At 33.5% G+C, this 13,099-nt stretch overlaps 1 protein-coding gene across 2 annotated transcripts in view; it reads left to right on the forward strand.

The window, feature by feature from the left end:
• The first annotated feature begins 2,101 nt into the window (after positions 1-2,101).
• Klhl4 (kelch like family member 4) overlaps positions 2,102-13,099 on the forward strand; it is a 64,555-nt gene continuing 53,557 nt past the window's right edge. The window contains exon 1 of one of the 2 annotated variants that reach the window (XM_005082981.4): positions 2,102-2,929. In XM_005082981.4, coding sequence (XP_005083038.1) covers positions 2,508-2,929 — 422 coding nt within the window. In that variant the 5' untranslated portion in view covers positions 2,102-2,507. The remainder of the gene's footprint in view (positions 2,930-13,099) is intronic. The other variant, XM_013122718.3, reaches the window with a different exon arrangement.

Here is a 13,099-nt window from a genome sequence, read left to right on the forward strand (position 1 = left end):
TATATCTTTGAGCTACATTGATTGGAATTCAGTACTTCTTATTCTTGTCACACATCACAGACACATCTATTAAAACTCTTCAATCATTCTATCTGTTATATACAATTTACTTTTTCTTTGTACAACATTGTATTTTAAGTATGTTGGGTTTAGAACCTATACCCTGAGTCATAGGTGTTTACTTGGAGTCTTACATGCTTAGCTAATAAGAAAGGGTTCCAGATTTAGTTGTCTGTGCACACTGGCCATATGATGAGCTAGAGAGATGGCTCAGAGATTAAGAGCACTGGAAGTTCTTCCAAAGGTCCTGCATTCAATTCCCAGTAACCACATGGTAGCTTACAACCATGTGTAATGAAATCTGATGCCTTCTTTTGGGCTTCAGGCATACCTGCATGCAGAACACTGGATGCATAATTAATAAATTAATCTTAAAAAGAAAACTATTTGAGGTTTTATTCAGTTATTTAGATTTTGCAAGATGAGTAATCTTCAAAAAGTGTTAAAGACAGGTGACTATAAATATTAACACCAAGACTAAATAATCTATGGGGAAATAGTTGAAAAATTTGGAGATGAGAATAAATTGCCCATAACTTACAAAATGAACTCTATATTAGTAAGTATTTAGTTTCTTTTGTATATCAGACAAACCTGAATTAGCCAGAGTTCTCTAGAGGATATAGCTAATAGTGTGCATGGTGGGAGACAAGAGGCTGGATTTCTCAGACATGCAGCAAGGAAGCTGGAGAAGCACATGATCTGATGGTATTCAAGTTTGAATGAATCTAGCAAGAGTCCCAGGAGAAAAGCAGCATTAGTTCAAATCTGGACAAATATTCATGCATTCATCTGGTTATATGTACCCCACTGAATTATGTAAATCTATTTTACTTACTCCGTTAATATAAATAGTAAACACACACTGACCCCTTAACAGAAACAGTTGAATAATGTCTAATCAAATGTCTGGGCACTTTATAACCCAGTCAATTTGCCATAAAGTAATAGTCATACTTACAAAAACAGGATGGAAAACAGAAAGTTACAATTAGATTTATGTACAACTAGAGATAAACCCCAAACTTAGAAGCATTAACTTCCTTCTCCTATTTCTTTTTAAATCCATTTTACACTGGTGTTGGTAGATACTTAGAAATTAATTCGGGTTCTCCACAGTGTAGTTGAAGAAATTAAGATGCCAAGAAGTGACGTTTCCAGGGTCACACAACTGAATAACTACAAAACTGAAACTCGAATCTTACAAAATCATTATTGATTTCAAGGATGTGATAAGTTCCCTTTTTATACTGTGAGTATAAACAACAAGATCAGACTATACTTCAAAATACATTGTACGATGTTGATATTATACTATTGATCTATGTTAGTTTGAGCTAGAAATATTTGTCTTGGCATAAAATAGTCATTCTGAACCAGATATCAAAGTATTTTGGATACTATTCAACACTGTGGTGAGTTTTAGTTAATTTAAAAGATGTCCTGCTGCATGCTTTTATAAAGACTTCTGAACAAAGAAAATAAGCCTTATCACTGCCTGTGAAAGTACAGGGTATGATAAAGTGGTGTTTATATAGGCAAGAAGCCAGAATGATGTGTTCATTTTCAAGCTATGGCCAACGATAGAAAACATCATTTACAATCTAATTCAGAGAAGCACTGTTTTTCCATATGGTAAGTTAGTTACTATTCCTACAGCACTTAGTGGGATGAGTGTGTGTGTAAGGGTGTGGGGGTGTAGTCATGGCTAATCAACATGATCTTATGATTTTTATAGCTTCTATTTTCAAGTAGAATGTTTATCCAGGAGCGTTCATATTTTCAGAAGAGCTTTGCATATAATAACTGCAGATCTGCATAAGGGGACTAAGGATACCACACTTTCCCTTAATGAGCTATATTCAAATTTTACATAAGAAGAATCTCAAAATAGATCATAACGAATTCACCATGACAAATTCTCCTGGGACAAATTGGCACAGTTTAGGAAGTGGGCTACTGAGGAGTGAGTGCAACAGTAGGTGAGAGCAGGGGGAATGTATAAGTGACTTTAAACAGGTTGCTTTTACTCACATGCCTGAGTTTATGTAGCAGCTATGCACTTTGGCGTCAAAGAAGCTGGGCTAGATATTTACGAGTTCAGGGGTGAGGGCTGTGTGTTTGCAAATCTAGCAGCTGGAGTGTGTTTGTGGTAGCTGCTTTCCTGTGCTAAGCTGATTTACTTGTTTAAGGTCTGACCTCATCATCCTGTCAGTATGGGTTCCCACCTACACTGTTAGCGGCAGCTCTCTGCTTTAGCTAGGCTGGAAGTATTCACAGTGTATCACAGGCAGAGGGGGAAGGGAGAGAAAGCAAGAAAGACTGCTCTCTCTCTCTCTCAGCACTTGTGCTTTTGTTAGTTCTACACAAGAGGCAGAGAAACAAGAGATAACAAAGGCTCCATTTCCTTTCTGTTAGAGAAGGCTTTTGTCTTTCCTCCGGCAACAATGTCAGTGACCGGCAAGAAAGAGTTTGATGTGAAACAGATCCTGAGGCTTCGCTGGAGATGGTTTAGTCATCCTTCTCAAGGATCGCCAAACACTGGAAGCTGCCTTCAGCAGGAAGGATATGAGCATAGAGGGAGCCCGGTTCAGGGCAGGTTGAAGAACCACTCACGGGACAGAAATGGACTGAAGAAAAGCAATAGTCCTGTTCACCACAATATACTGACGCCAGTGCCAGGACCAGCCCCTACCCATCAAAGAGTCCTTCAGAATTGGCACCAACAGAACGTGACAGTACATCTTCAAGCAAATGAAGACACTTCTAAAACCTTTCCAGAGGAGAATTTGCTCAAAGAATCTTTTGAGAAGCGCTCACGAGATTTGGAGATGATGGGAGATGACAATATAGAAGATTCTAGAGCACGGTAGGAGTTTTTGGTTATTAAGTGAAATCTTTAGCCTAGATTACCTTATTTTACAAAACTCTCATTTTGTGCTAAATAGAAGTCTTAGAGTATCTCTGAGTTTGTGAGCAGCCAATCAGGGTCCTCAAGAAACCCCCACCTCTAGTATGTGAAAGAACACTGTAATCACACATATTGTTTTGTTAATTAATGGGGAGTTGTTTTGCTATGGTAGGTTTACTTCCATTATATTCCCAATTCATTCAGAATTCTCTTTCGTTTTTAACCTTTGTTTATATCTTCAGCATCTTAGACCTTCCAACAGTGAGGATTGGTTTGACTTGTGCATTAAATCAGAACCCTTCTGATTTTGTGAACTTTGGCAAAAATAAATCCAGCTTTTAGCTGCTGAGCATATCCTTGTTTACTGCTTAGGAAGTATTAATAGTTTTAAAATTGTGTTTCTTTTGAAGTAAGACTATGTAACATTCCTTGGCAATTCAGTTGGTCATTTCAAGTAGCATTACATTCACAGCAAGTTTGTAAACATAGAAATATTCATTAGGCAAGTAATAAAAAACTGCTCACATCAGCAGGATCTTAAAATAGGAAAATTCAAGAATTTCAAGACATTCAAATGAGCTAAAAAATCAAAATGTGTGTTTTGGTGTAGAATTCTTACTACATGTCAGTTTCATCAGAACTTGTTTTCATCAATAAAGTTTGAATGGAAGAAATGTTTATTGTATTCTCTAGTATTGTCAAGTATAAATAAACCTAGTGCATTGCTCAGTTTTTGTATTGCCATTACAAATTTTATATTACTAATTTGGTTAAGTCATAACTGAGTTTTGGATTGAGATTGAGTTTTTGAAGTGCTATAGAATTAAAGAACTCACTTTGAAGTGTTGAAAAATCACATACTGACATAGAATGAAACTATGCTAACTTCTTTGGAAATCTAGATGCTTAACAGTGTGTTCCTGTTAAAGACTGGGATATTTTCCTCATCATGTGGCTTTGTTCATTATATTTAGAAAATGCTGTCTTATTTCCATGATTTCAAAACAGAGGATCAATAGAAAAAGAAATATATCAACATTATGATAGAAAAAAAGCATGTATGAAAAATGACAGCTTTAAAGGTACTTGGTCTTAATGAAATGTACACTTGAAAATAATTTGTGAAATGAATTTAGGCACAGTATTTAATCACATGGAACATAGATCTTTGAAGATATCAAGTGTTTGTTTGAGAGCATATATATTTTTTGTTTACCTAAAGAAAACAATATCACTATCAACATTAAAAATTGAATTTAGTACAACTAAAAGACTTTCAGAATAATATAGAATTAGTGCTTTATCAATTCAAAACAATTTCCTGGAATTATTTTCATACTTTATAAATGAAAATTTGAAGGTTAATACATATATTTAACTCTGCTATATACAAAGTTAAAAAATCCACTGCTGTTTCCTAAGAAAATTCTTTGAGTATCTCAGAATAAAACTGAAAAGAATGGAAATGAGTCTAATAACTTAGATGCTAGAAGAAAATGACAGGCAATTGTCCAGTCTAAAGCATTACCAGATGATTTTGCTTATGATTTTAACATTTCTTATTTTCCAAAGAATTTTTCTGGTAAATAAATTTTCATAAGAAAGTTAATATATTCTTAAAATAAGCACAGGAAATATTTATACACGTGCCAAGACAATCAAGGCAGAAGGGGAAGGCTAAATTGAGGAGTTTATTAGTTAAATGTTTTGTTTTATTATTCTCTTATCACCTATTATAAATTTCCATGTTTTGTTGCAAGGGAGCTCAAAGAAAAGCTTTAGCATTTCTAGCTCCTTTAATTTTCTCTTCTGTAGCAATATTGCAGAACTATAGAAAAAGACTGTCTTAAACTGGCAGCAGCCTGCCATATATTTGATACAATCCCTTTGACTAAAGTGAAATAAAATAAAATAAAAGAGCAAACAGTATGGATAAATCACCAAACTGGTATGGCTGAACTCTGATACCTGAGCAAAGAATGCTTTCTAAGACATTCCACTTTCTGTAAATATTATAAAATTTAAATCCATAATGAGCTAATTTATAAGTGCACATTATAACAAAACAAGTTAATTCCTCAAAGAATATAAAGTCACTTTGCTAAAGTTTTATTAATATATTGACATAATGATTTAAAAATTCAAATTGAATCACAAGTATATAAGAACTGCTACCATATGTTTAATTATTATGAGGATGCATACATCAATATTACCAAGATCAAAGTTCTAAATTCTTTTGTCATTTGATTTTTATGATAGTTACCTGCCATGTCTGCATCTTTCCTTTTGTGTAGCTACCTAGTTCAAGAATATACTTTCTCTTCTTTGCTTTAACCATAAAGTTCTAACGAGAAACATTTTAATACTACATTATTATCATGCTAAGTGACATGATATTCAACTATAGCCATAAGCCACAGTTAACTACTCCTAAATAAATAGTTTTATTAGTATTTAGGTGGAAATCAAAGTGTTAACATCAATCCACGTTGTACTAAACAGCAGTTATTGAATAAAATGAATGTGACATATTTATGGTACCAATATACATCATAGTAAAAAACTTCCAATTAAAGAACTATTTAACTTGAAGACACAAAAGGAATGGGTATCATGCTGCTTTACTGTTGGACTTGGAAGGCTTTGAAAAACTGACAATTGTACAGATGAATTAATCTGTATATATTTCTAGTTTGGGAGTATGAGGTGAGACTGAAAATTCTGTCTTCAGTGAGCACTTCCTAATTTTCAAGTGAAATTTACCATGAAAAATTGTAGTTGTCATTGTAGATATCAAAATAGATTAGGAAATGGGAACTGTATTAACATAATTTTTCAATATAAGTAAGTCCACAAATATTGATTTTCCATTGTGTTCAGGAATTCTTTAAGGTGTTAGGAGTAAAATGGAATCAAAAGAAATAATCCATTTTATAGCATATACATATTATGAACTTATATTCATACACAGAGAGGAAAAGAGGGGCTAAACGAACCAAAAAATAAAATTTCAATGGCTGCAAATTGTCTTAAATAAAATCAAATGACATAGAGAGGAATAGGTTTTTCTTCAGACAGTGACAGTTTTTCTGAAGCAATGACAGTTGGGCAGAAAGATTCAAGTGCAGTGAAAGAAGCTAAGCTTCTGTTTAACAAATGCTAGGCAAGTGAGAGTTCACTGACCCTGTTCCACAGAAGAGTCCTTAAATACAAATATCATTTTCTTTCCTGTGCAAATCAGTACTACATGTCCCCACACAACCAATTGAACCACGGACAAAACATCCTCAGATTAAATGGTGAACTAAAATTTTCACATTGCACTGCTTACTGTGGTGATTTTATGATCACATTCATGTCTTTTGGACACAGAGGTGGCTTCTCAGCCATCCTGTAAACATGATGGTATTGTGCTATCTGGGAACTGCATACTCTGCTCGAACACACTGTGCCTCATACACAAAGGTCCATGTCCTTTGTAGGAAACATAAACATGACAATGTACAAGCGTTTTTTTTTTCAAAATATTCATACAGAGACAAATTCACTATGATATTGGCCCAAACCCATCTGTAATATGGAATCTACTTGGAAAACATTTAAGTATAAGGAAAAACCTGAATTGAAAATGATGAAACTTATTCTAATATTCTTTCAAATAAAATGAAGAAGCAGCAGTTTAGTATTTGTAGGTAGGCTCCAAGAAAGTAAAACAGTGATTTCAATGAACCTGTGCCTGAAATGTACTAAGTACGTTCAAATACCAGTATACCTTCTAGTAGTGTACTCAACAGAAACAGAGATGAGAGGTTTTGGAAGTTAATATTAATAGGATAATACTAATGCAAAAATGAGAGTGACTTCAAATTGTTGTTGTTATCTTTACTTCTGAGCAGGAAACATGTTTTAAGAAACCAGTTTTAGATGTGCAAGTGAGTGTTATATTAAAAAGTATAAAATATGTCTTTTAATTTCTCATTAGTGTAATATTCCTTCTAAATGAATGTAAGTTGCAGGATAGGTTAATGTCATCACCAATACAACACTGATGGTTACAGTTAGGGTACACAGGAACCTGGTAAGTATCTGTGAGGGGAAATAATTTACCCTCCGTCTATTAAAAAGTTATTTCAACTTATAAATTAACATTTTATATGCATTAGAAACAAATTTTCATGTTAAGCAAATGACAATTTGAAAACAAAAGGATTATTTGGGCACAGGTGAAGAAGCAAAAAGAAAAAATGGTAGTTTTTAAAAACTGACAGGTAAAAAATAGTTATCATTTCTCATTTTACAATGACTATTATAACTTTATTTGAATGCCTATTTCATTGCCTAAAAATATAGTGAGATTGAATTGATCAGTCCAATTTTTCCCTGAAATAGAATCTCTTCTTTCCTTAATAAGAAATTGTACTCTTGCATTTGTGTTCTCATACAAGAAAAATAAAATATATTTGTTATCTGGGATAATATGCGTGGTACATGTTTTAAAAACACACAAAAATGCATGGATATTTTTATTTTAAGAAACAATACTAAAATATATCTGAACCAGCTTTTTTCCCATCCTTTCCTCACCTATATTTATTCTAAGGCATTTAAAGATTAATAATAGATAACATGGATAATTTAGGGTGAAAAACCTTGTGGATTTTTTGTCTGTGGTGTTTTAGTTAGCAATGGCAACTCTTAAAGTGACCATGATACGTAAATTTCAGGTTCCTTTGCTGTTAATAAAACTTTTTGGAAAGAGAGCATTTGTGTATATTAACAATATTAACTATTTGGAAATTATCAGCTAGGCAAATATGATTTATAGTAAAGGGAAAGGCTGTAAACTAGTTTTGATGTGGCATACCCATCTACTCTATTCCAGGTACACACACACACACACACACACACACACACACACACACACACACACTGAGACACATACACACAAAGCTCTTACATGATGTTTTATCGTTCTCATGTTATCATTGAAAAGTCAGTATTTACATGGATAATTGGTAATTCTCTGGGAATTGGTTTTCAGGGTATGTTTTGTTGCATATAGTTATGCAAAACTATTGTGGTTTTCTAATGAACAAGGCCTGCATTATTGAAGTTTATGCTGCATTATTCAATAGAAACTGATTTCAAATGGAAGAATTAAGAATAAAATACAGTTAATTTTTATAGAAGAGTTGAGGCATGATATTCTTAAATGTGATTTAAAACAAGCTATGCAGAACTATATGAGTTTCCAAAGTGTGTTACTCAATATAAACCATTTTAACACGTAATATAAATTTAATGAAGTAATTCCAGACATTTAGAGTTTGAATCCTTTATCCAGTTTTTAAATTCCTTTTATCCATAGTGCCTTTTTTTAAAATTAAAATACTATGGTCTTCATGTTAAATATGTTTACGTTCCTTTTAACTACAGTTTCTTGTTGACAATTAAATCCTATGATCTTCATGTTAAATAGGTTTTCTTAGTCAATACTAGTGAACCACAAAATTCTCTAAAGTATTTGCTGGTTCTTAATTTGTTTGTATTCTTCCACAACCACTAAAGTGATACTGCTGTTGATTCATTGTTTCTAATGAATATGTCATATTTTTTACAGGATAATACTCTAAAGGCAATCTTAGTGGAGGTACCTGAAGCTCTAATAATAACATGGAATAGTTTTATCCTGATGAAATTACTCATGATTATAATTAAGTTGTGCCTATTATAGGGTATAAAACTCATAGCATCCCAGTTTCCCATTAGAGAAAATCACATTTCCATCACTAAGTATATACCATGGAGACTAGTGACAGAGTAAATATTTATTGATATTTTCAAATGAAAAAAATCACCTCTACCTTTAAAATGCATTTGCTGCATTGCTGTCTAATAGTTATTTTGGAAGAAACTATTTACATATAAAACAATAATCATTATATAAAATCTTTAACGTCCAATGGTAAATGGATCATATAATGATTGAGTATATTTTAATTACAATCATTCTAGTAAAGTCAGTTATTTTCACTAAAGGGAAATACTTAGGCATAGTAAGAGAGAGACAATATTTTCCATATTGTATGTTAAAAAACTACTTAAGTAAACTAGAAATAAGAAGATCTAAATCAAATTGTTTCTAATTATCTAACTGTAAGCCTGGAAAAGGAACTGTTGACATTTTAAATAAAAATCATTAATTATGTATGTGTTCTGAAAAGTATAAAATATGTTTTTCAAGTCAACAAATAGACACAATAGTTGAGGCAGCATTGTTATTTACATTGGAATAGAGAAATAACGATGATCAAGCTTATGTAACTTCCAGAAATGAATCTTAAATCGTCTAGTCATCCTCCTTTTAATACCCTATCGTGTGTTGGTCACAGTGACTTACCCTCTGTTTACTTTCAGATGTTATTGTAAGAAGTGTACCTCACATCCTTCTCTCTTCCTATTCCTACTGAATCCTAAGTAGCCAAAGTTTAATAGTACTTAAAAACACTGACATCCTACAGGAATGTTTTATAAAAAGTAATTCAAAATGCAGGTCTCCAATAAGGTAACTGCCCATTTAGCATATTTAAAATATCTTTTATTTTTTTAAGTTCTATAATACCTGGTAGTAGAGATTTATTTTCACTGAATTTCAAAGAGTGACATGATAGGATTTGAAAACACTGAGAAAGTTGTTTTTCTATTCATTGTATGTTGTAACTTAAAATTACACCATTGTTAATGAATATACTTACTTTATTCTTATTAAGAAATAGTTTTAAAATATTTTATAAAATAATTTGGAGTTGATTTAGAGACAAAAAGCCATGTGCTTTTAATCCCTCTTTGAATGAAGATGATGCCAATAATATAAAATGAGATAAACCATAGGATAATATATGGCTCTATTTCCTATCATAAAATTTAACTATATCATTTAATTACAAATCCTTATGTTAATAATTAGCTGTCTTAAATTTCAGGCACTCCCTGTTCCAAGTTTATTAGTCCATTAGTATATAACACACAGTTTTAATGAGAATAGACAAATAATATTCAAAATAGCAGGGCTGGTATGTTAGAATTCATCTCATTGAAACTAAGATGTAACTTAGATGCTAAAACTTTGTTAACTCAAGATTTTATTTTCACATCTAAATTGTATTAGCCAAAATAATAGTGTAGAGCAAAATTATGAATAAGCAAAGGGAGCTGAAGAGAAGTAATATTCGTTTTATATGTTAAAAGTCCATTTTTTACTTATGTATTTATTTGTATAAAACTGGAAGTCTAACTCTGGAGTAAAAGTAGCAGGAAAAAAACACCAATATTGTAAAGCTTACCTTTAATGCTCAACAGGAATATAAAGAATAAGTCACCCTTAGCAAGTCTCTATGGCTATAAATACCATAGCAAAGCAGCCGGAGAGACAGAAGAGATACTACAATTACATTTTTCCTGGAGAAATTCTGGGATTTAAAGTATTTCTAAAGGAAAATTCTTGATGAATATTCCAAAACATTACTTACGCCTTGTGCCATTTTGATAATTAATAGGCTTTATTGAGTTTTGCTATAGAATAGGAAATATTTTAAAGATCATGCTCTTAAGAAGTTTACAATACAATGAGGGAGAATACACTTTCCCCATAAAAGCCTCAAATGCAATTACAGCAGCAGTAACTTGTTTTAGGTCCCCTGGTGTTTAGTGTAGGACAGGGAAGATGGAAGGAAGTCTAATGATGAAAAGTAAACAGGGAAAGGCTCAATTCAAGAACAGAAACAAATTCAGCAATGTGGAAAACATTTATTTGGTTTCCATTTTCCACCATCAAAAACAAAATAACCAATAATGTACTATTATCACTAGGATTCTACTCAACTCTCTGAAGAGCAGTTTTGAAGATTTCTAATATAATCTTATGTATGCTGCAAATATTTATTCTGCCAATCATGTTCTGTCATATTACTCACAGATTTTACTCACCTTCCCCAGGTCCCACAACAAATTTTCATAGATATTGTATATGAAAGGATAAGCAATACTGCTGCACAGAATTTTGATCATTTTATTTCTACTGAGCTGTCCATGATAATCTCATTTTAAAATATAATGGTCTTTCTGAGTTTGAAAAGGTTTTAAAGAACTATGCAGATATAAAATGTAAAACCCTAGTATAAAATGACCACAGCTAATTCGAGGGAAAAAATCCAACTGTAAACACAATTTCCTGACTTCTGGAAACTCACCATGCTCCTTTCTCAATTTCATGTTTGACTCCCTCATTCTGAAAGAATTACGAGCCTGCACTTAGCATTATAGTTGAAATTAGAAAGGGTAAAGGTTGAGTGTCACAGATAATTTTATGGACTTAATCAAATGTATCATTTTAAAATGGAACACTCTCATATCAAAGTTTCACTGCATAAACTGGGTAAACTGGGAGCAGGAGTAGGGGGTGGGGGTTGGAAACTTGAGGAAGCAGAGTGGCTGGGGGAGAGTACCAAAAGAGACATCTTTATGTGGGGGCGTTTCGGGGTTTGGGAGAAACCTGGTGCTAGGAAAATTCTCAGGAATCCACAAGGAAGACCCTAACTAAGACCCCTAGCAATAGTAGTGAGGGTGCCTGAAGTGGCCTTTCTCTGTAATAGGCTGGTGACTACCCTAATTGTCATCATAGAACCTTTGTTTGGTAACTGATAGAAGCAGATGCAGAGATACACAGTGTGAGCAGGGGAAGGGGTTAGGTCATGATGGGGGAACCCACAAAGCCAGCCAGCCTGAGCTTGTGGGAACTGATGGACTCTGTACCAACAATTAGGGAGCCTGCATAGGACCAACCTCAAACCTTTGCATATTTGGCCTGTTGTGTTGTTTGGTATGGTTCTAAGGTTCTTAACAGTGAGATCAGTACCTATACCCAGCACTTATCTGGCTTTTGGGAACTTGTTGCGCATGCTGGATTACCTCACCTAGGCTTGATGCAGGGCGATGATTTTGGTCTGTCCTAACTCAAATTTATGTCCCATGATTTGTTCAAGCCCATGGGAGTCCTGACACTTTCTGAGTGGAGACAGAGGAGTGGATGGGGAGGGGGTAAGATGAGAGTCAAGGAGGGGACAGTAGGAGAGGAGGGAGTGGAAACTGGTTGGTACGCAAAATAAATGAAAAAAAATGTTAATTCAGTAAACTTTTAAAAAGCAATAAATACTCCATAAACCTACTTTACAAAGATGCTTCACAACCTTTACAGAATGGATGTAGTTAAATCACCTTCCTTCACTGTTTAGAAAAAAATACATGAACAAGGTAGTTAATTTCTAAGTAGGTATTAGTCTCTATAAGTTGTATATTACAAAAGAAGTGCTTTGCAGATTCTGTAGAATTTAAAAGCTGGGATAGAAGGATTAAATATTTGTTTGGCTTTTTCCTGTTAGTAGCATAGATAGCAAAAAACTATATGAGTTGCTATTTGGGATGTTTTCTACTATTGTATTTTGATTTTGGTTGGTTGATTTGGCTTGGATTTGAGACAAAGCTTTTTATTTCATACAAAGTATTCTAATTATGGTTTCCTCTCCCCTTACTCCTTCCAATTATTCATTATCTCCTCTCCCATTCTGATGCACACATTTTCTGTCCCTCATTAGAAGAAAAACATATGTCTAACAAATAAAATGAAATAAAATACAATAAAATGAGATAAAAAACCAAGTGAATCAAAATAGGACAAAATCATAATAACCAAAGGCTTGAGGCCTGTCCTTTAAAATGGTTTGCTTCCCTCATGATACTCCCTTGGGAAAAAAACCTAACTTTTTACTTGTAAGTGGTTATCAATTTGAGACAGCTTCTGGGTTAGGGATGGGGGTATGTGTCCACAGCTCCTCTCGGCTATAGGACCCCATCTGAAGGATACCCATGTAGTCCCTGTGCATGAGCCACAGTCTCTGTGAATTCCTATATGCCTTAGCCCTGCTGTGTCTCCAAGATCATGATTCCTTATGCCTTTTCTTTTGCAGAATTCCCTGACCCCTCAAGTAGGAATTTGATGAAGATATCCCTTTTAGGGTTATATGTTTCAAGGTCTCTCACTCTCTGCAAATTTCCTTGCTGTGTGTATCT

The sequence above is a fragment of the Mesocricetus auratus genome, unplaced genomic scaffold (genome assembly GCF_017639785.1).
Source record: "Mesocricetus auratus isolate SY011 unplaced genomic scaffold, BCM_Maur_2.0 Super-Scaffold_100003, whole genome shotgun sequence".
Taxonomy (NCBI): domain Eukaryota; kingdom Metazoa; phylum Chordata; class Mammalia; order Rodentia; family Cricetidae; genus Mesocricetus; species Mesocricetus auratus.